This window comes from Rattus norvegicus, chromosome 12 (assembly GCF_036323735.1).
Source record: "Rattus norvegicus strain BN/NHsdMcwi chromosome 12, GRCr8, whole genome shotgun sequence".
Taxonomy (NCBI): Eukaryota; Metazoa; Chordata; class Mammalia; order Rodentia; family Muridae; genus Rattus; species Rattus norvegicus.
Window position 1 is genome coordinate 25,944,735 of NC_086030.1, and position 23,616 is coordinate 25,968,350.

Here is a 23,616-nt window from a genome sequence, read left to right on the forward strand (position 1 = left end):
GAAACAGTAGAGGAACACTGTCTCCTTATCCATCCTAGATGGTGCCACCCATAGTGCACTGAGCTCTCTCGAATCAATTAATAATTAAGACACGCCCCACCCCTAACATGCCTGCCAGCCAATCTGATCTAGGCAATTTCTCAATCAAGGTTTTCCTCTCAGATGACTCTAGGCTGTGTCAAGTTGACAATTAAATCTAACTAGGATACCTCCCGTTTCTCACAAAAGCTTCTGGGATACTATGATGCTGGCTGCATGGCTCCATGAAGAGGAGACAGGGGTGCTGCTGGCGCATGCCTTTAACCCCGGGACCTGGGAAGCAGAGGCATTCAGATCTCACACCTCTGTGAGTTTGGGGCCAGCTTGGTCTATGCAGCCAGCTCCAGATCAGCGATGGCTACACAGTTAGATCCCAATTCAAATAAAAACAAGTAAAAATAAACTAATAAATAAAAGGAAAAATAGGGTCAGGCATGGTAGCACATGCCTTTAAACTTAGCTCTCAGGAGGCAGGGGTAAGCAGATTTATGTGAGTTTGAGGCCAGCCTGGTGTACATAATGAGTTCCATACCAGCCAGGGCTACACAGTGAGATCCTGTCTCAAAGAACACAAGGAAAATGAATGAATGTACTTGCCACACAAACCTGGTGACCTGAGTTTGGTCAGTGGAACTTTGATGAAAATGGAAAGAGAGAACCAATTCCACAGAGTTGTCCTCTGGCTTCCTCATGTGCAAAACACACACACACACACACACACACACACACACACACACACACACACACAAACAAACAAATAATTAAAATAATTTTTTAAAGAAGTAGGAAAATGGCGGGTAAGGTGACGTACGTACACTTATGATCTCAGCAATGTGCCAGCAATCAACCACAACTTAGAGGCCAACCTGGGCTATAGCATGATTTGCAAGTGTGGTCTCAAAAAGGGGCATGAAAAGAAGGCAGTTTCTAGCTGTGTTGCTGATTGTGGCAGGAAAATGCAGCAGTCTAAGCCTCAGCACCACAAAAACTGGATACAGAGATATAGGCCATGTCTAACAATAACTCTTCCTATTCGTGGAAATTATAATTCAGTAAATTTCACAACAGCCTGGGCAAACAGTCAGTATGATAAGAGTGAAAACTGTGGAACGTGAAGTTCGTGCATGTGCTAGCAGAATGTTCCAGATTCCATCCTTGCACTGGAGAGGTAAAAGATCAAGAATTTAGCTCCATAGTGAGTTTGAGGCTGTCTGTAGTATGACTGATAACTTCACCCCCTTCTGCCTCACATATTATTGAAGTATGGAAATAAACTCATATGGGTCTGTGGTACTGTTAAATTAACTTCAAATTAGGTAAAAGAATGGACTATCTCAAGAGAATAACATTTAGGGAAAGGGGTAATGCTATGCCTTTATTAGTCATTCTTTACATACTTTTACATGTGCAGAGAAAAGTCAGGTTGGAGCCAGGCATAGCGACTGTAATCCTGGCATTCCGGGGCTGAAATAGGAGGATTCCCATGAGTGTGAAGCTTGACTTGTATAGTGAGTTCCAGGCTACGCTGGAGTACAGAGTCTCAGACTTCTGGTTTAAGCTAGGAGGGAGTAGTGGTGACACACACCTTTAATCCCAGCACTCAGGAGGCAGAGGCAGAGGCAGGTGGATCTCCAAATTGGAGGCGAGCCTGGTCAACAGATTGATTGCCAGAATAGCCAAAGCTACACAAAGAAACCTTGTCTCAAACAACAAGAAAAATCCAAACCCTGATTTAAAGACAGATGTCTCAGTCTATCGATCACTTGCTATATGAGTGTGAGGAACAGAGTTCGGATCTTCAGAACCCACATAAAAGTAGTGCAAGAGTGCAAGCTTAGCAGTGACTAAGAGTCCCTGGGGTAGATGAGCCAGCGTTAGTGAGCTCTGGGTTCATTAGAGACCTCACCTCAATAAGTGAGGTGGAGAATGACCAAAGGACAACCCAATCAATATCTCTCTCTCTCTCTCTCTCTCTCTCTCTCTCTCTCTCTCTCTCTCTCTCTCTCACACACACACACACACACACACACACACACACACACACACACTGATTTAAAAAAAAACTAAGCTGGAATTCGAATAATAATCAATTCATTATATTTTGAAAGAAAACTTTGATACATTTTTTAAAGATTTATTTATTTTATATAAGTACCCTGTAGCTGTCTTCAGACACACCAGAAGAAGCATCAGATCTCATTACAGATGGTTGTGAGCCACCATGTAGTTGCTGGGAATTGAACTCAGGACCTCTGAAAGAACGTGCTCTTAACCACTGAGCCATCTCTCCAGCCCTTGATACATTTTTAAAAATGCTTTTGAGGTGGAAAAATCTTTCTAATTGTATCTGAAAAATTATGTCAACATGACCATCCAAATGTTAAAACAAAATTTAAAAAAAAATAGTAACAATAATGTTTTTAAGATATCAACAAATGGAGAAAAATATTTATGCTGTATAATAATGGGTGACTTTTCTATTCTTTATTTTCAATAATTTGTGCCTTTTTGTGTGTGAATTGGCACACATGAGAACATGGGCTGAAGAGCACAGAACGGGTGCCAGAGCTCTAAGCTGCCTGATAGCGGTGTTAGGTCGCCTGGAAGAGAAATCTGTGTTATCACTGAGCCATTTTTCAAGCCCAAATTTTCTTTTATATATATCTTTCATTTGTGTGGGTGCCTGTATGAGTTTATGTGTACCATGTGCATGCAATGCCTGTGGAGGTCAGAAGAGGACATCAGATCGCTTAGAAATGGAGTTATAGGCAGTGCTGAGCTGGGTAATATGGGTGTTGGGAACCAAACCGAGGTCTTTAAGAGTAGTAAGTACTCTTAGCCACCAACCCAAGTTCTTGTCCCCAAGGGTGAATCTTCTATATATGCACAGAGCTTTTACAAATAAATTAAAAGGAAAGATCAGTTTTACTTGCCAGGCATGGTAGTGCGTACCAATAGTCCTATCACTCAGGGCGTGTGGGCAGGAAGATATGTAGTTTGTGACTAGCCTTGGCTACATGAGACCTGTCCCAACCGACAGACAGACAGACAGACAATAGCAAAGCCTTCTGAGAGTTGGCAGAGTCCAATATTTGAGCATGCAAAGAGACAGGAATAAATATTGAGTTTGCTTTTATCCAGTGTTGGCAGGAGTTTAAATTAAAGGATTTTAATTGGGAAGGTCCTCAATATCTGCCCCCTCACAAAAAAAAAAAGCCTGCAACCACTGAAACTGTTCTGTTAGAATTTTGTCCAACTGCTTCACTCTGCAAATTAGGCAAAGCCATAGTCGGTGAAATGTTTATCAGAAAGCAGCTAAGCCGTCCTAGGTGTCGGTGTTTTGGTTCAGTTGGCTCCTGAGAATGAGGGGTAGCGGTGTATTCTGGAGCAGAGCACCTCCAAGCACACTGAGGAAGGGAAGGCAAGCTGCAAGCACACATGCAGAGGAAAGAAAGGGAGTAAGTACCACAGGGCTCCATGGCTCGTGACCCATCACACACTGTGACAAAGGCAGAAGGGGTGGAAGACAGCCTTGGCTGCAGGGAGCCCCTTTCTCAACCCTCCGCTCCACAAAAGGGGAGGGTAGAAATTTATTCTGTTATATTTTAATTTAACTTATACATCCTTTTGCATGTTATTTTACTTTGCACTGTTAACATTACTGTGTCCATGTATGTTACATGTTTCTTGGCAGCACACTCTGTCAGCCTGGTGTGGACTAGTGTATTACATATTAATTTGCCTGCCGTGTATGTATGGCACATTGTACTGCATTGGGCCTGTAGTTACTTAGTCCACTATGTGCACTGCAGAACAGTACAAGGGCGCTCTGAGGAGTAGAGAAAGTAAAGGACTGTGCTTGCTATCCTCTGTACGTTTGTTTTTAAAAACCATGGGGAGCCACCTTCAATTCCAGCACTTGAGAGGCACGGGCACGTGAGTCAAAGGTCTACCTAGGGAGTTCCAGGACAGCGGGGCTATTTAGAGAGACTGTTTCAAAAACACAAAACAAACAAAAACCAAAATAAAACAAAAAACTCTTGGGGACTAAAGAGGTGGCTAGGTCAGTAAAGTGCTTGCTACACAGCTTGAGTGCCCCCATAAAGAGCTACTCACCAATAATTCCAGACCTGGGGAGTGGAAACAGGTGGATGGATTGCTAAGACACTAGTGTCTCCCTCACCAGTCTGGCCAAATCAGTGAGCTCAGGGTCCAGTGAGGGACACTGTCTCAAACAGTCAATGAAGTGATAGTGGAGGAAAACACAGATATTGGCCTCCAGCCTCCACTCCAACGCACCTGTACCTCATACGCATGCGCACACAGACACACGTGATATACAGTTTTTCAAGTGGAATTTTCTTAAAATTTGTTTTTCATTTCAGTTATGCATATGAATGTGTTAGTGTGGGTGTACACATGTGAACAGGTACCTGTGGAGGCCAGAAGAGGGTGCTGAACCCCTGGAGCTACTACATCTGATGTGGGTGCTGGAGAACAAGCTCTGGTCCTCAGCAACACTCAGTGCTCTTAACCCTGAGCCACCTCTCCAGCCCCAGCACACACCCCATTTTATAACAGACATGAAAATATTACCAAAGCTTTTCTATAGGTGACAGACAGTTGGCTGTTATTATTTTTTAAGCCGCCATTTCTCCCTTTTTGCACCCCCAGGTTTATTGTGTTGAGCATATGTTATACTCATATGATATAAAAATAATGAATTTAATTTTAGATTCTTGGTTTTTCTGCAGACACAGAGGAAAGCATGTTATTTCTTGGCTGGGGACTGCATTTGGAGACCATGGGAATAGTAAACCGCTTTCCGATATTCAGAATCCCCCTCCCCCACCCACTGTGATAGCATTTTCGTTCTGCTTTAGAGGAAAGGACAGCTGTCACATCTGTTTAGGACATCCTTTATGCCAACAGATTCCTTTTCTGTGTCAGCAGAATGTAAATGTATCATTCTTCTCCCCAACTTCAGAAAACAATGAGTGTGTGATGATGCTGGTTCGTTTCTTTTTAATATCCACCATCTCACAACAAGTTCCACACAGAAGGACCTTCCACACCGATTGCCACACGTGTCAGATCCAGGGAGTTCACACCCTGTATAATATGCATTCACAGCGTTGAGGTGCAGAGATCCAGGCTGCGCTGTGAGCCTGCCTCCAGCTGGGCCTTCCAGAGAAAGAAGCATGCTGATCAGTGGGGCTCAGGGCACACAGCCTATCTCAGTAGTCAAAACAAGCTGACCAATTTGGCTTCATTGTCTCTTTTTTTTTAATTCTTTCCAGAAAGCTGCAAGAGACACAGATGTCCACCACCTCAAAGCTGGAGGAAGCTGAGCACAAACTCCAGACTCTGCAAACAGGTTCGAGCTCTCCATCCTATTTGCAGCCACGTGGGAAGTGGGCGAGCATGGGCAGTCTCATGGCCTGTTCCCAGCCCTCTGCTACCTGTTGCTCCTGGGGATCCTGCAGTTAGGAGCCTTGAGCTCACACAATTGAAGCCTGTGCCCCAGGCTGCTCTACCTGGCTGCATTAGTCACTGTACTGATTGCTAAATGTAGATGTGGGTGGCTCTCCTGCCTTTTCCCTCCCTGCCCCAGCAATCCTTCCTGTTCTTTCCAACAAACACTTCTAAATCACCAAACTGTCAAGAACTGACATCTCATTTGGAACAATAATGGGGGTGGGGGGACTTAGTTCTACTCAAAATGAAGTTAAGAACTGCAGTAACAGAACCTTTAAATTCTAAAAGATACCAAAAAAGGTTATACCAAAGTTTGCCTTTCTTTTTTTGCTTCCTTTTCTGAAAAGGAAGCAGCACAGTATCTTTAAATGTGAGGAGAAAAAGGAGACTACATGATGATCCAACTTAGAACACAAATGTTAGAGGGACAAAAAATAGTCACAAGCAGTTTAACAGTCAAATGAGTAAATGTCCAAAAACTGCAACCACCAAACTATAGCTCGGCAATGGAGCATTTGCTTAGCATCCCTCAGTTGAGGAGCTAGGAGTCTGGCTTAGTGGTAGAGCTCCTGCCTAGAATCCCCCAGGGAGGGGCTGGGGGCGTGGCTCAGTGGTAGAGGCCCTGCCCTTCAAGTGTGGTTCACCTGGAGACCACTTGCCTAGTAGAGACAAAACCTTTTTCTTTCAGTCATCACATTACACATATATGTGTGTATACCCATATGTCTACACACTGCTTGCTATATAAATATAGAACTTATAAATTTCAGAAAGTGAAGAAGCAGTCCAGTAGAAGAGTGAAGGAAGGAATGGGCAGCTCCCAGAAGCAATGTACTTCATACAGGGGAAGTGCTAATGGTTTTAACAGTCAGAGATTTGCAGATAAACCATCAGTGAAAGATGGTTTTGTCTATCACACTGTCAGCTCTTTAAAAACAGGTCATGCCATCATTGCTGAGGGTATAGGAACATGATCACAGGCATTATGTGCTTAGGAATGGGAGCATGGCTGTGTGGTATGTAGGGACAGGCATGTTCAGTTCTCTACCTGGAAGCTTCCCTTCTGAGTATCTTAAAAGTAAAACTAATTGTTCTACCTATGTCTTGACATGGAAAAACTTCTATTCTACACCACTAAGTGAAAAGAGGAACCTCAGAAAATATTCTTATCATCACATTTATGGAGATGGATGGATGGATGGATGGATGGATGGATGGATGGATGGGATTCATTCTGAGAAATGTGATACTAGACAGTTTTGCCTTGGTAATGTGAACATGTGAGTGCTACAAAGACTGTGGCTGACCAGCCCTTCAATGAGAGGAGATCTCACCTTGTAACCTAAGCTGGCCGGGAACTCATCCTCCTGCTTCAGCATGCACTATGTCTTGTTCTTTAATGAAGTTGGCAGTCCATAGTGAGGTTCTGCTCCTACTACAAAATAAACTTTTGTGTGTGTGTGTGTGTGTGTGTGTGTGTGCGCGTGAATACAGTTGGCTGCAGAGGCATCAGATTCCTTTAGGGTGGACTTATAGGAAGTTGTGAATTGCTCACCATGAGTGCAACCTACTTGGTGAGTTCCAGGCAATGGGAGATCCCGCTTGAGAAAAACAAGGTGGATGGCATCTGAAGAACAGCACTCAAGTCTGTCTTTTGGACTCCACACATACACGCACACACACATGCACACACAGATGCGAGCATATCTGCACACTAAACCTTTTGAAGGATTATATAGGAAATGCATAAACTCGTAGCAGTTACTTACAGTTACTCACCGTGCACGCGTTTTTACCTGGCTGATAGATAGCACACTAGCATTACCATGCACTTGCAAGTCATGTGATGATAAGTCGCCATATTGCCTTCCAAGGAGTCAGAATATTTCAGCTCCGCTGTAATTATATGTGCCCTCCCTCATATACTTGCTCTGTGATTAATGGAGACACGAAGGATGCAACTGCATATGCATTTGTGTATAGAAATGGCTTTGGTTGATAAAAGCTGCAAGTCTACGCAGCAAACCACGGACGGGAGTTCTCTGGTGAAGGAAGCTCTTGCAGAGAGTGAGGGACATTTTCTTCTCCATTCCTGCTGTCTCTCATCCGTGTGGACTTTTCCCCTTTTACTTTGAGCAATTGGTGTCCTAGCTGGGTTTGATGGACCATACCTGTAATCCCATCACTGGGGAATTATACCCAGGGAGAGCCAGAATGCAAGGCCAGCCTGAGGTACATGAAACCCCCTCTTTAGAAAAGCAACCTTAAAGAGATGGGGATGGAGCTCAGTCAGGAGAGCAACCCCTGGACTTGAGGACCAGCATCTCACAAAGCAGGCGTGGGGGGTGGCGCAGGCCTGTAATCTGAGCATTCGGTAGGTACAGGCAGATAGGTCATCTTTGGCTGTCTAATGAGTTCAAGGCTAGCCTGGGCTACATAAACCCTGTCTTAAACAAGATTGGTGTCTTATATCGTGGTTTCTGTCCTTGCCTTTTAGCCCTGGAAAAAACTCGAACAGAATTATTTGACCTGAAAACCAAATACGATGAAGAAACCACTGCAAAGTAAGTGTCTGCGCAGCGGCGCCCTCGGCTTCTGCATTGGGTCAAACCCTGCTGCCGCTAATCCACAGAAGACGGCTTAGGAGATGCTCAACCTCCTGTCATGCTGCCAAGATACAGTGTCAGCACAATAAGCCCCTTGCGTCATATCCTTTCCCACTGAAAATTCTCTTCCTCATTACAGAGAAACCTAGTCTTTGCCTGCCCCCCTCTCTGTGTGGGTGTGGGCGTGGGTGTGGGTTTGCACATGGAGAAGTCAGAGGACACCTTCAGTGAGTCAGTCCTTGATCAGGCAGGGTTTCTCTTCTTGTTTCTGCCCTGCTGTATAGTCTAGGCTAGCTGGTCTGTAAGCCTCTAGGTGAGCCTCCTGTCTCCCCCTCTTATCTCACTATAGAAGTGCTGGGATTACAGATGTGACCGACCGCATCTGACTTTTTATTTTATATTATTTTATTTTATGGATTTGAGCATTTTCAGTATTCATTCGTGTATGAGCTTATGCATGGGAACATACACTCATGTGTGCACCTAGGGTGGAAGTCAGATGTTTGCCTCAGTGGTTTCCACCGTATATGTCATGTCAGGGGCTCTCACTTGAACCCAGAACTCACTGGCAAAGCCACTTGCTTGGGGCTATCCTGCCTTTGCCTCCCACTGCCAGGTTCAGGCAGCTCGTCTGGGATTCAGGTGACTACTAGGGCTCTAAATCATAGTTCTGCTTGCATGGCAAGTGCTTTACCCACTGAGCTACAGTCCCAGTCCTCCTTTCTGTGCTGTTCTGAGCAGGAGTTACACTGTGCTACTTAGGCTGATTTCAAATTCTTGTGTTCAAGCATCTGCTTCAGAAGTAGCTGGGGGCGTACCAGACCTGGTGAGGCTGTGCTATCCAGGTGTAAGGGGTTTGTGAAACAACCAGGCCACTCTGGCCTCTTGAAAGACCTGCCATGGTTTTGAAAGTTGTGCCCATGGGTACTGTGGGCTGATGAATATGGAAAGTTTGAACTTCAGCTAGCCTGGGCTAAAATTTAATTTCTCTGAGTAGAAAGGAGTAGAGCTAGGAAGGTGGCTCAGACCATGGAGTGCTTGCTTGCAAGCATGAAGACCTGGATAAAAGCTGGACTTGCTTACTGCGGAGGTAGAAACGGGCAGACAGATCCCTGGGGCTCCCTGGCCACCCAACTTATAGTAACTGATGCTCAGGACCCAGAGAGAGAGAGAGAGAGAGAGAGAGACCCTGACTTCAAAGGTAAAATCATGTTCCTGAGAAACAGTACTCAAGATTGACCTCTGGCCTCCATGCTCATGTGCGCGTGCGCACACACACACATGCACGCGCGGTTGTGGGGTTGGGGGCACCAGAGGAGACCGGGGGTGTAGTTCAGTTGAGAAACTGCATCCCTCTTCATGGAGCTCTGGATCCATCTGTGTCATCACATAAAACCAGGAAAGAGGGAGCAGGACTAGGACTTCTGCTGCCCCTGACTACATAAGGAGCCTGAGCTTAAAACAGAACGAAGCACCAGAGAAAGCAAGTGTGGCGGCACACACCTGTGAACTCTGGGGGTTGATTCCAAGTTCTAGACCAGCCTAAGCTATTTAGCAAGACCCTCTCTCAAACTAAATACAGCGCACAGCTACCTCCTCTGCATTGTCCTCCTCTCAGTTCTAGGAGGACTGTCACCTCATTCTCTGCTTCAGGTGCAACCTCCTTGTATTTTGTTGAACCAGACATATTTTTATTCCCATGGATGCTAGGGAGAAATCTGTTCTGGGACAGCCTTAAGCATCTCCAAAAACTCAGTAGAGTGTTGCGCCAAGGACTAACGGAGACCCGGGGAAGGGAGTGGGAGACAGAAGAACAGAGACTTTGAGGTAAAGGCTGCTGGGAGAGCGAGTTCTCTGTTCCCCATATACACTGTGGCCTCCAGGGCCTCTAGCACTGGGGCTGTGGAGAGGGATGGAGTGTGGAGAACCGGCCCTATAAGGACTGGGAACACTCACAGCAGAACCCCATGTAGATTTCCTGTCAGTTTATAGGATACACATTGCTTGTCAGTCATTCAGACCATTGACCATCCCCATTTAAAAAGAAGCCACGGGGACTGGGGGATATAACTCAGCTGATGGCCAGGGCACTTGCCCAGGATCCACAAGGCCCTCCCTAGGTTTGGCCTTCAGTAACTAAGAAGCAGGTATAGGGCACATGCACCCACTCCCAGCACTTGGGAGGTGGAGGCCAGGAAGGGGAGGAGTTAAAGCTCATTTTCAGCTATATCGTTAGAGGCCAATCTGGGCTACCCAAGACCCTTGCGGGGGAAGGGAATACAGGTCAAAGGCAACAAGGCCACTTGGAGCCCTCCACCCCCATCCCTAACTGCTGCTTTTGCAGTCGTTTCAGCTGTGCGTCAGCTGGGACTGCTCGGCTGGCTGTGATAGGGACAGTGGCAGTAAAGTTTTCCATGTGTAGGCTTGAAGCAAAATGTAATTAGCCTTTATGCACAGAACAAGGCCCCATTGATGAGTACAGCTGGTCTTTGTTTGGTCCCATCGCTGAGAGTGGGAGGTAAAGTGTTCTTCTTCATGTTTATTAATGCAAGATTCCGTAGACAAATGGCAAGTACAGTTTAATATTTGTTGGAACACAGGGGGGCTTGCCAAACAGTTGTTGTGTGAGCGGATTGCAGGCCCTTACATTATAACTATTGCTGGGTTAAATAAATGGATTATTTCTGCTTTTTTTTTTTTTTTTTTAATGTACCTCCTCAAATGGTCACCCTGGAATCCCGTTCTCTCTGTGTCCCATAGCAAAGGCAGATGTAGCACCTTAAGGACCTTAAAGCAGCATCTTAGGAAGTCTGTGAGCATGAATTTTACCACTCTCCCTGGGGCTGTCTTCAGCAGGCAACATCACCCTGAGAGGAGCCTGATGCTCACGGCGCCACCCACTTCTCTCCACCCGTGCTGCAGTGTGTGTGTGTGTGTGTGTGTGTGTGTGTGTGTGTGTGTGTGTGTGTGTGATGTGTTGTGGTGCTCACATGCAGAGAAGTCAGAGGATAACTTTTAGTAACCACTTCTTTCTCTTCTTCTAATATGTGGAGCCCAGAGATGGATCTCAGGTCACCAGGCTTGGCAGAAAAGCACTTTTATCCATCAAGCTCTCTAGCAAGCCCTAGGCTTTATTGTTTCAGTTTTCCCTCCGCAGTGGGCCTGGGGTGGAGAAGGAGGGTCGTGGAACACCTTCTAGACCACCAGGGCAGAGTTCAGTGAAGACAAGTTTAAATTGCGATGAAAAGCTAGATCCCTTCTACCTAAGGTAGAGGCTGGAGGTGTGGCTCCGAGGCTGCAGTCCTAGCCTAGCCGCATGTGTAGAAGATGCCCTGGGTTCAATCACCAGCACTCAGGAGGTTAAGGCCAAGAGATCACAAGTTAAAAATCATCCAGAGCTACCAAGCAACCTTGAGGCTAGCCTGGACTATAAAATTCTGTCTCAGAAAACTAAAAAACATCAATCTTAAAAGAAGATGAGTATAGCATACTAGAGTGTATGCCCAATATATTCAAGGCGCTGGGTTCAAGTCCCTCTCCCACCAGGGAGAGAAGAGGGAGAGGAATGAATCCTAAGGCAGACATAATCTTTCTATATCTAAGGTTACTCTTAGTTGCTCCCAAACTTTCCTATCAGAAAATGTCATATTTCTTACACTTCTGCATGTTATATTCCTCACCTCTGCTTGTATTTAATGGATAGTATATATGCAAATGCTTCCATAATACGTTACAAAAGCAACATTGATGAAGAAATGCTTGGGTTCATTTCAAAGTCTGCTCTTTGTACAGTGTGTGACAAGTGTGTCTCATACCCTGCAGCACGCTCTGAAAAAGACAAGACTTCCTGTTAGTCAGTAGCTGATTGCTCAGAGAACCCAAACTCTGATTTGCAGGCATGGCTCCCAGCATGACTGTCCCATGGGAAGTATGACTGGCATGCTGGTGAGCAGAGGTGGCAGCAGCCTGCGTACAGATGTTTCTGGACTGTTCCTGGTGGGTTTTCAGATGTCACCACTCTTGCTGTTTATGGCAGTCATTGAGAAAGCTTATACTACGTTAACTGCATGAATGAGGCATGGACAGGCAGCACCCAAGCAGGCTGCTGCCTCCTCCATTCAGCTAGAAGTACTGTTGCATGCCGAGTGCCCAAGGAGTCCAGTAAGGAGCATCAAACCTCCATGAGAGACATGAAAGGCTGATTGCCGCCCTGTGTCTCCTGGGAACTGAACTGAGCCTGGGTCCTCTGAGAGAGCGACCAGTGCTTTTAACTGCTGAACCATCTCTCCAGCTGTCACACCTCCCTTTTGTTTGCTTGCTTGTTTGTTTCTGTGGTGCTTTGAGACAGGGAGTAGCCTTGGCCAGCCTGGAACTCACTGTGTGAACCGGGTCTCAAACTTGTTAAGATCCACCGCACTTTGCCTCTGCCTCCTGAATGCTGGGATTAAAAACATAAACATATACTACACATCCAGCCTTTGCAGGGGTGGGGAGGCATCTCAATCTGTAGCCCAGGCTGGCTCTGAACTTTATGTAGCCAAGGCTGGCTGTGATCCTCCTTACACTACACCTCAGTAAATTTGGAAAGACCGAAGGGAAGTATCCTGAAACCTCAGCAGCACTCTGTCCCCTGTCACTTTAAGAATGTAATTGTTTTCCATCTTTCTCATGAGTCATCAGTTTCCAGTGAGTTGCTGTAATTATCTTGGTTGGATTAATTTCCCTAAAAACAGAGACGCAATCCTGTCTGATGTTTGAGGGTTTGGACCTGAATAAGGATTTCAGTGGAACCTGCCTTATTTCCAGAGGCATTAGTGCATTTGGTAGGATTCCATCCTGCATAAGGGTCCTGCTTCACATCTAAAACTCAGTGTTGGTCTCCGAGGACTTTCCTGTCCCAGTCTCCTGGGGTCTGACCTAAAGAAGAGGTTGGCCCAGCAGACATTTGACTATTACTGTGCGTGTCTGTGTGTGTACCAGCCTGTGCCGTGTGTAAAGGAGCACATGTGTAAGCTGTTAGAAAACAGCCTGTCTTTCCTCGGGTGACCATCCGCACACACACACTCCTTTTATTTCAGACAAAGCCTTTTAATATCCTGGAACTCACCAACTGAACTGGACTCTGAACTACAGGGTCAGCTCCTGTCTAGGGTCCCAGAGCTAGGAATTCCAGTGTTCACCACCATGCCCAGCCTTTTCTCATCATGGGTTCTGGGTATCTCACTTGGTGCTCATAGTGGGACAGCAAGCTCTTTACCAACTGAACCATCTCCCCAGCCCCTGAACTCTATCTACATTTTGAAATTTGAATTAGTTGCCATTTTGGTGCTGGTGTTATGGGGACCAAAAGTTTCTCATTCAAACTATTCCAGAACTGTTAAAGCCTTAATAAATGTGTCCCTCGAAATTTACTGCAGAAGCCAGGCTCTGAACGCCTTTAATCTCAGCACTCCAGGGACAGAAGCTAATGGGTCTGTGTGAGGAGTTCCAGGATAGCCAGGCCTACATAGAGAGACCCTGTCTCACAAGCCAGTAATCTGTATCCTCAGTGGTTTCTGCTTTAGCTCCTTCCTTGAGATCCTGCCCTGACCTCCCTTCAGAAGGGACCATAAGCTGTGAGATGAAATAAACCCTTTCCTTGCCAAGTTGCTCTTGATCACAGTAACAGAGAAGCAAACTAGTATAGTTAGTAACCCCATAGTAACTATAATTTAGTGTAGAAATGCCATATTTGTGCCAGACGCGTGTTTTAAAGTGTGAACCATTAGTTCAGGATATGGGCCCTTGCTAGTTCACCATGACTGATTCTGCAGTGGCGGGAAAACATGCAGAAAACCCAGTATTCAGTGTCCAGCGGAGCTCCAAATGCATGTGTCCTGGAGAATTCGGGTCTTCTGGGCTGGTTACATTAACCCAAGAGAGATACTGGACAGTTGGATACCCACCAAGGACAAGAAGGGCCTCCATTCTAAGAGAGTTTGTAAGAAACATAGTAGTTGAATGTGTGTGTGTGTTCGTGCATGCTTGTGGAGGCAGAGGACTACCTCAGTTGTTCCTCAGAAATCATCCACCTTGGTTTGGAGACAGGGTCTCTCTGTGACCTGGAGCTCGCCATCCAGCCCTAGGAATCCCCATCTACACCGTCTACATGTCCCTCACTTAAGAAACTCTTAGGAGGCAGAATGAAATGTTTCCTATAGGAAAGCCAGAGCCCAGCCAGATAATTGAGCTCATTGTTTTCCTTCACGGCTTGTTTGCCCTTTCATTCTCTTCCTAAGGTGCTAGATGTTGAGGAATGTCTCCATTTGCCAGAAAGACAGTGGGGTGTCTCATATTTCCCCCGCCAGACCGCCAGTTCTGAAGCGAGCCTGCAGAATGAATTTTTAATGCCGAACGTTCTGGCATTGCTCTTGCAGCCAGCCGCATTGCTCTCCTGAGCTTACAGATTTAATGCTCGGATGAGCAGAGTGAGGGCTGGGGGGCACTCAACACAGTGAGAATTAACCCCCCAACAACCACACTGGTGCCCTCCTATCTGCAGAAAGATAACCCTAAGGAGTCGGGAGGGAAAATTAAAACTCTGTAATGTTCGGAGCGTTCTCCTAACGGCCTGGAGCACGAAGCAGGGCATGGTCTCTGAATTTTATCAGACAGTGTGTATTTTTACCTTTTTACTTTTTTAACTGTGACTGTTCTTACTTGGATGTATTTTTGTGATCTTTCCACCCTTAAAAAAGCTTTACAATTTGCAAGGTTTACAGAATATACAGAAGACTGGAGACTCTCCAGCTCCTATGAAAAGCCCAAATGGAATCAGAAGTCCAGAATTGGTCCCTGACAATGGGAAGGGGACCATTCGTATTCACTGGCTAATTCTGGTTTAGGCCGTATGGTTGATTGTTATTTTCCCCTCAGGAACTTTCTATATTTTTGAAGTTTTCAAAATTAAGGAGAACACGTTGTATATAAAAATTGTTCAAGCCTAAATAAGTTGGAGAAGGATGGAGTCTTCAGCGAGCAGTAGAACAAATGGCTGAGAATGTGCATAATAAGCTAAGGCTGCACTCCCTACCAATTAAAGCCTGGATGCCTTAACTATAAATGTACAAGCAATCATGAAAACACGAAGACGGATTTTATTTAGGTGGGGATTTATGTAATAAGTGGGTGGGAGAGCCTTTTTTAAGCATGATGCCAAAAGTAGAAAACCTATGGGATATTCAAAGCTCTCTGGAGGTGGAGGGTGGACAGGATATAAGAGTGATATGAGGATGGATAAAACATTTACAGTGTAAGTAGAGTAGAAAATGCCTAATAGATATTTCTTGCTAAGCCATAACAAACATTAGAAGTCAGTGGAGTAGGTGGATGGGTGGGTGGGTGGGTGGATGGATAGGTGGATGGGTGGATGGATAGGTGGATGGGTGGATGGATAGGTGAGAGGGAGGATGATGGACAGATGGGTAAGGTGAGTGAATAGAGGGGGTTGGGTACAGGAAACAAATGGGTGGATAGACATGGATGAACTATTTACAGTTTATTAGCAGATCAAGGTATTTCTTATGAAGCAGTAACAAAAGCCTGTAGGTAGATAAATTGGGCAGACAAATGAGGTGACAGACAGATAGAGATGGGATGAATAAAGGGTGGATGAGTAGGTAGATGACAGAACATGTGAATGGAGGGCATCTCAAACTGCCTTCCAGAGCTTCCCTCTTCCCTACAGGCAGCTTCCCTTCTGTCTGCTTTCTGTCCCCTCCCACTAGAGATGCATTTTTTCCCCTCATCCCAGAAACCCAGGGTCCATCTTGACTCTCTGCTACCCTGCCGTCTAATCCATCCAGTCCCATGACTCTCTTCATTCCTTGTTTCTTAGCTACACTAACACCACCATAATCTGGGCCTTTTCCTCTCAGTGTCACTTTCCCTATATCTTCTTGTCTCTCGCTGCTAGTTTCTCCCTGGATGAATCCAAGGATCTGCTAAAAGTGTCCAAGATATAATAATCCTGTTCTGAGCAGCTCTGCTTGGATCCTGCCCTGGCTCTTTCTCCTGCCCCCAAGGACAGGTCCCAGATCATAGTCCTGAGCACAGGCACTGCACAGTGCAGTTCCATCCCATGCCAACGCCAGCCCCACAGAATCGCTCCCCTTCCACACGGGTGTGCTCCAACTCCCAGATGAGGTGATGCCCAGGGTTGTCCTCCTTCTTGCCTACTTAGCATGGGTCTATGGAGAGATCTGATTCTGGGCCCAGAAGAAGTACATCTTTATAGACTGTTAATGTGCAAGTATGGTGTAGCGACTTCCCCCTGGTGTGAAGGCTGTCAACGGTCCAGGGTGGGTTCTGATGGGGAGCCTCATCTGTCGGCACTGTTACTGCTTTCCCGTCAGTCCCTCACATCCTAGACCAGGGCTCAGCACCGCTTCAGTGATCTGCCACTTGTCACATCATTTGCTTCCCACTGAAGCATACCTCTTGCTGTAGCACAAACTTGAATTCCCTTTAATATCACATTAACTGATCCTGGAAGGAATTGTTGTTCTTAGCAAATGAATATATGAGACATTCTAGGACTAGGACTGAAGCTGAGTGGGTAGAGTGCACACCTGCCTGGTAAGGAGCCCCAGTTTAACTCCTACTATTGTATAAATTGGAAGTGTGGTGTGTTTGTCAAGGTCACCCTTGCCTGCATAGCAAGTTAGCCTAGCCTGCATGAGCCCCGGTCTGTAAACTGTTATTTCCAGAATCATGTTTGAGTGAGATGTGGCATTGCACACCTATAATCCCAGGTCTGGGAGGCTGAGACAGGAGGATTGTGAGCTCAGGGCCTGTGGTTGGAGGTAGCAGCACCACATCCAGCTCGGTCTTCGTATTAGGACCCAGTTTGTCTAATATTTTCATGGTGCAAGTCAGACATAAGGAATTTCACATCCCTGGCTTCTTTCTGCCTGTAATTTTACTCCATCTGCCTAAATCTTTATCATGATAAGTTGCCGTCAGTTTTTAATTTCTGTGTCTGTGCACTGTCTGACTGCTTCCGTTGTGTGTTTTTTTTTTCTAATGCCTTTACTCACCTCATTTCTACAGTGTGCCTCTTGTCATTTTATCAAGTTTTATAAATTAGCTCAGACAGTAAATTTACCCTTATTTATATTTAATGCACCTGCAAATACAGAATGTCATCATTAGCTTTCTCTCTACTGGCATTTTGAAATTGGTTTTCTGTAGATAGACCATCTACCTCATTGTTTTAATTCCCCCATGGTTGGTTTGTTTGTTTGTTTGTTTTGGGGTTTTTTTGTTTTGTTTTAAGATTTTTGTTTATCTTATGTATGTGAGTACACTGTAGCTGTCTTAGACACACCAGAAGAGGAAGGGGGAAGGTGACTTTTTAAGATTCAGACTTGTACAAAAAGCTCTATCATTTAACAACCTGGTGGCCAAGCCATTTCCCTCCACGTGACACTTTATTGTTGGGTGTTTTTAAGAGCATAGACTTGCTACAGTGCCCTGATTTACTGTTTGCTTGACTCCAAGGGAAAACTTCATATTGCAATTAACCTTTCTATTTTTTTCCTTCCATCGGAGTATTGTGAACTTCCTCTGTGGTATTTTAGTGATTAGACAGGATGGAGGGCATCCTTACAGATGTGAGGCCAAATTCGATGAGGTCAGACTGAGGGGAAGGGATGGGCTGTGTGGGGCCAGCAAGTCTGCCCCAGCCAAACTGTCTGACACTTCCCAAGTAGACTAGGAACCTCTGAATTATTCATTTTCAAGTTACCCTAAAAAGCCATTTATGTGATACCCCAGTGCAGACTTTCGGTGCCAGCTAGAAGAAGGCTTTGTATTTCCCCACAAATGTTCAGCCACCTCCCAGACCTGCCTGTGCAATTTCACTTCCCAGCCCTTCGCCTGGGGTGAAGAACACCATCTGAGAACTTCAGGGCAGGACTGTGAAGGGGCTGTGGGAGCCGCACGTGACTGCGTGTGCAGGTCTTCAGAATCATGTGAGAGAGAGGGGCTGGGAGTGATCCTGGACTTGGGTTGAGGTATGGGGTCAGGACAGGGTGGCAGGGGCTGAGAACGCTAGATAACCAGTATTCAGCTATAAGGTTGGATGTTGGTGTTTTGGTTTGGGTTTTTATTCTTAGCTTCTGCCACCCACCCTGTTCCTCACAGTTCCCATGCCAGCATAGTACTTAGGGGAGAAGAAGGTAATTAGTGGCCCTGAAGTAAGAGTGGTGTCCGTCCTAGACCTGGGGCTCCCTGTGCCCTTGAATGGGTCATCAACTGCTCTACCCTGGACCTGTCTCCTCACCTCTTTATACACCAAGGCAAAGACCTCCTCTGCAGTGCAGAAAACACTCAGGAAGGAGGTACCAGGCCAACAGCCACAAGAATGCTCGTGAGCTTGGCCTGCACCTGTTGACCCGCAGGTTAGTGCCACCCATTAAGGACACACAGGGACAGTACTTCATGAACAGCTACAAGCAGCACAGTGGGGTGTGAGAACCCCACTGCCAGGAAACTTACCACAACAAAGGATTGTTCACTGCACACTTGAAGGAGTCTGTCTGAAATTCTGATTGTGCACATATGCCTGTAATCCAGGAAGGTGGAGACAGGAGGATTAAGATCTCAAGGTCAAGTTTAAGGCCAGTCTTGCTACATAAGTGAGACCCTGTGGTCTAAAGACAAAAAGTAAGTAAAAACTTTAGGGAAAGTGAAAACCATTGTCAGGAAAGAAGCATATGTGTCCCTACTGCAGACTCCAGCCTCTCAGACAACAGACTCCAGAGCTCAAAACTCACAGGTCAACTGTGCCACCTACAGCTGACAGTGGCTGGAAGGAACATTGCTGAGGGAATAGAAAAGGCCCACAAACTGGGAGAGGCTACCAGGGAGCCAGGCCATAGGCAAGAGCATAAGTAGGCACCCGTGGATGTGGGTGTTGTGGCCACATGCCTGTTGTCTGATCTGTGTGAATGCTCCTTGTCTTCAGAGAGGAGTGGTGGACTTCAGAAATGATTCTCAAGACACAGCAAGGCAGCTCGGCACCTCCTGCCACGCGTGACGACCTGTTCAAACTCCCGGGACCCATGGTTCTCACATGATAGGGGAGAACCAGCTCCAAGCATCCTCTTGCATGTACATGAACAGCCAATCTAATATGATAAAACATAGTTTAAGCTTTTGTTTCGTGTCTGTCCGACACACATGTAAAGTGTGTATGAGGAAGTCAGAGGACAGCATTTGAGAGCTGGTTCCCTCTTTCTGAAGATGGAACTCGGGTTGTCAAAGTTAGCAACAGGTACTGAGCCAGCTCTGTAGCCCTAAAAGGTGTTTTTATAACTTCATCCACTCAAGATTACAAAAGAAACCAAAGGCCATACCCATGTATAAATATTTATATAAAAATACTAAATAAAGTACTAGCAACCGACCTGAGAGCTCACTAAATGCCTGGTACACTACAGACAGATAGGGACAAGTGGCAGCTAGTATAATTTATTGTATTAGCAGGTCAGAGGAGAAAATCCATTTCATTAGCTACATAAATGCTTAAGACGCACTTAAAGAAATCGATACTCATCTTTTATTAAAAAGTCATAATAAAGTAAGAGATGGATATTTTATTAACAAAATCTAAATGTATATATTTAAAGCCAAACACCAGCAATATGGTGACTTGTGAAATAGGGAGTTAACACCTAGAATCCACACCAGGCAAGGAGTCCCTCACTGTTGTCTTAGTTAGAGCTGGTTACTACTGCGTGATCAAGCACCATGTCCAAAAGCAACCTGGGGAGGAGATGGTTCGTTTGGCTTCTATATGTTAACTCAGTCCATTGAAGGAAGCTAGGGGGCTGATGCAGAGGTCATAGGGGAGCTCTTCCTGCTGCCTGCTCCTCATGGTTTTCTCACAATGGATTGGGCCCTCCCACATCACTAATAACAAAATGCCCCACATAAACTCTTGTTATAGCCAGACCTTACCAGGCAATAGCTCAACTGAGGTTCCCTCCCGGCAACGACTGTAGCTTAAGCGTCAAGTTAAAACTAGCCAACATCCGGTATGGAATGTTATAGAAATATATACCAGTGTGATTCCACCTCCCCCTCCTGCATGTGTGCCTGTGCATATGTATAATTACACACGTGTGAATACTTATGTAGAGGCCAGACTCCAACCAACTTTGGTTTTTTTTGGTTGGGGGGTGGGTATTTGTTTTGGTTTTTGGGCTTTTGTTTTTTAGACAGTCTCTCCCTTTTCCCTGGAGCTTACCAGTTCAGCTAAACAAGAAGGACAGGAAGTGCCTGTCTCTCTGCCTCTCCATTACTGGGATTCCAAGTGCTTGCCTTTGTTATGTTGGTTCTGAGGATCCAACTTAGGTCCTCATGCATGCAAGGGAAGCACTTTACCAACCAAGCCATCTTCCTAGCCCAGTGAGTCTCCCCAGGTAAAGAAACAAGAAGCATTCAGGGGATACCAGCAGACTCTTTGCTCTCCTTATATGCAGTTATATAAGGGCTTAAGACACTCTGAAAGGCTGTCACTATATTGACCTGCACAGCTGACTCCTTGTGGCTCCAACTGGCCCCTCCTTCTGACTGACATGTGTCTTCCACGTCCTAGGTAGCTTATTAATTTTCTCTTGTGACAGAATATCTGATGGTAGCCACTTACAAAGGAACGTTGATTCTGGCTCCCACTTTCTCCTTTCCATTCAGCCCAGGACGTCCCACCCCACCCGCCTCTGCTGTCCTCACACTCTTCCTACCTCAGTTAACAATCTCCACAGTCCCTCACAGACACACCAGAGGCTTTGCAGTGCTTCCAGACCTTGTCGGCTGACAGTAAAAGCCATGAGGCAGCTTTTCAGCTACAGATTGTCCCTGTTCTTGTCCCAGATCCTTCTCTTTGTGCCAGGCTGGGAGAGAGAACCCACATCCTTTATAGGGATGACAGTCCCCATCACAGAGCACCCTTCCTCAGAGCCAGACTCCATCTACCCCAACCTCTCCTTTCTAACTTGGACTCAGGCCCTGCCCTAAGTGTCTCAATTTCTGGCTGACAAAATGATAGTAGTAATAATTAGGGGCAGGTGAGAGGGCCCAGCAGGCGAAGGTGCTTGCTGCCAAGGCCAAGGCCTGAGTATGATCCCTGGACCCCACACAGTGAGAGAACAGACGCCTGCAATTTCCCTGTGACTTACATATATAATATACATGTAAACAATAATTGACTAAAGTAGGATCTGTAGCATTTGCACAGAACACTCTCCAAATCGCCATTTGGAACTTCTAATAGACAATCCGATGCCTGCTCTGTGGGTCGTTATACACCGTATTGCTTATCAAGTGAGGTGCAAACTTGAGGTCCACATGAGGTTGATACACACGGGGAATCTGCAAACGTGGGACGTGAGGACATGGAGGACTGAGAACACTGTTTTCCTGGCGTCACTGATGGCTAAGACGATGAGATATGCGGCAGCCTGGCGCTGGGCCGGATGGTGCTAGCACTCAGGAGGTTTGTGCGAAAGGAAATACACGGTGTCTGGCCTGGGTATAATTTCCTTTCCATCAACCTTGACCGTGTCCTTTGAAGTTCGTCATAAAAATGGTATGTTAGCCTGGAGAATACCCTGAAATGATGCGCAGGGAAACAAGTGAATGCACTATATCTATTCTAGGCCCTGATGAAATGGCCCTGTATTTGGAGTCAGGGAAGAACATAAAACAATGCGGGTTAATAGACAGCAGACGCCTCGTTGTCAGCTCACAAAAAGGTGAGCGGAGGAGGGGCCGATAACAAATGGTGCTGAGTGAGCAGTTTGTGCAGGGTTACAGACTCTGAAATAGAAAAGATTTTAGACAAATGTCAATCTCCCAATCTTCAGGAACTCTGAAATGGAAAGAGTGGCCAGGCATAATGGCACACACCTATAACCCCAGCCCTCAGGAAGCAGAAGCAGGAGAACTACAGTTTGAGGACAGCTTGGGTCCCAAAACATTAAAGAAGAGAACCCTTTACAGCCAGATATGGTGAATGCACACTTGGAAGCCCAGAGGCTGAGGCAGGAGGATTCTTGTAAGCGTGGACTACAAAATGAGAGCTAGGCCAGGAAGAGCTATAGTGCTTTACTCAAGTCTAAAAAAAAACAAGGGAGGGGCGGGGAGAAGAGGAAGGAATGAAAACAAAGCCTCTCAAAGATTTACTGTCATGCTATGAAACTGTATTGTAGGCAGTTCGTCCCTGTCCTGCTGAAGTAGCGGATGTGGCTCCCCACCCCACCCACCCACCCACCCCGACATTTCCAGCGTCCTTACTAAGGACAGGTGGTTGGGTAGGCTTCATTTTGTTGGCAGTGAGGTTCAGCAGTATGTTTGAGAGGGCATGTCCTAGTTTGCTTCTCTAGAGCTATCAGGAAACAAAGCTACTTTGGGGAGGAAAGGGTTTGTTTGGTTTACACTTCCAGGATCACCTGTGGGGGAGGGGACGCCAGCCACAGTGGGCTGGTTCTTTCCATATCAATCATTAATGAAGAAAGTGACCCACTGGCTGGCCTATAGGTGTGTCAGATGAAGGAGTTCTTCAGGTGGGGCTCCCTTTTCCCAGGAGACTCTGGTTTGTGTCCAGTTGTCCAGTTGACAAGAACTAACCATCAAAGGCAGATTCATCAAAACCTAGTGGAGCAGTGTAGAACCCACCAAGTCGGTTCAGCTATGCTCACACAGAGCTCCGGATTGTACGGAAGTCCCCAGCTAGCAGGGCACAGCATGGTGTAGCATACCTGCCATCCAAGCAGGAGACCCTGCTGAAAGCAATTTAGTTGTAACTAGTTGTGTTCTCTAAAGACTGAAAGCAGGCATAAAGTGATTATCTCTGGAGAGGGGCTGGGGTTCAGCATTGTAGCTCACACGGTGCCCTGGCCCAGCATACATTGAACGCTGGGCTCCATCCCCGCCACTACATAAACTGGATATTGTGGGCGGAGGCAGGAGCAGTTGTCTTCAGCTACATAGTAAGTTTGAGGCCAGACTGGGAGATTACAACCTGTAACAGAAATTTATTATTAATAATAATGTAAACTTTGGGACAAGCCTTGTTCCTTCCCTGACAATAGCCTCTGGGAATGATAGCCTCTCTGGGTCTGGGTATCGCCACCACAGGCTTAAGGTTTTGAGTCACTCTGTCCTAGCACAGCAGAGCACTGTTGTCAGTCTCCTCTGAGCCTAGGAAAGCCATGAGTGTCCTCACCATGAGATGCACAGCTCCATTATCTCATTAAATATTTCGCTCAGCTCTGTGATTGCTTAGCAACCAAAGTGAGTCTGACCCACCAATGGGAAACTTGACTTCACTTTTAGGGATTCCTTCCAACAGCAGAGAGTACCTTCCTGTTTTAGTGAGACAAGGTGGCATTTTACTTTGTTTTTCAAAATTGCTTTACTTTTTTTAAATTTATTCTGTGTGTGTGTG

General features: G+C 46.0%; 1 protein-coding gene across 28 annotated transcripts in view; it reads left to right on the plus strand.

Annotated features, from left to right (window-relative positions):
* Cux1 (cut-like homeobox 1) overlaps positions 1-23,616 on the plus strand; it is a 334,105-nt gene that overhangs the window by 216,342 nt on the left and 94,147 nt on the right. For all 28 annotated transcript variants that reach the window (XR_010056362.1, XM_063270998.1, XM_063270996.1 and 25 more), the window contains 2 exons: positions 5,340-5,416; positions 8,015-8,081. Coding sequence is in view for 27 of the 28 variants with exons in the window: in XM_063270998.1 (XP_063127068.1) it covers positions 5,340-5,416; positions 8,015-8,081 (144 nt within the window). In the remaining variant the exon portion in view is untranslated. The remainder of the gene's footprint in view (positions 1-5,339; positions 5,417-8,014; positions 8,082-23,616) is intronic.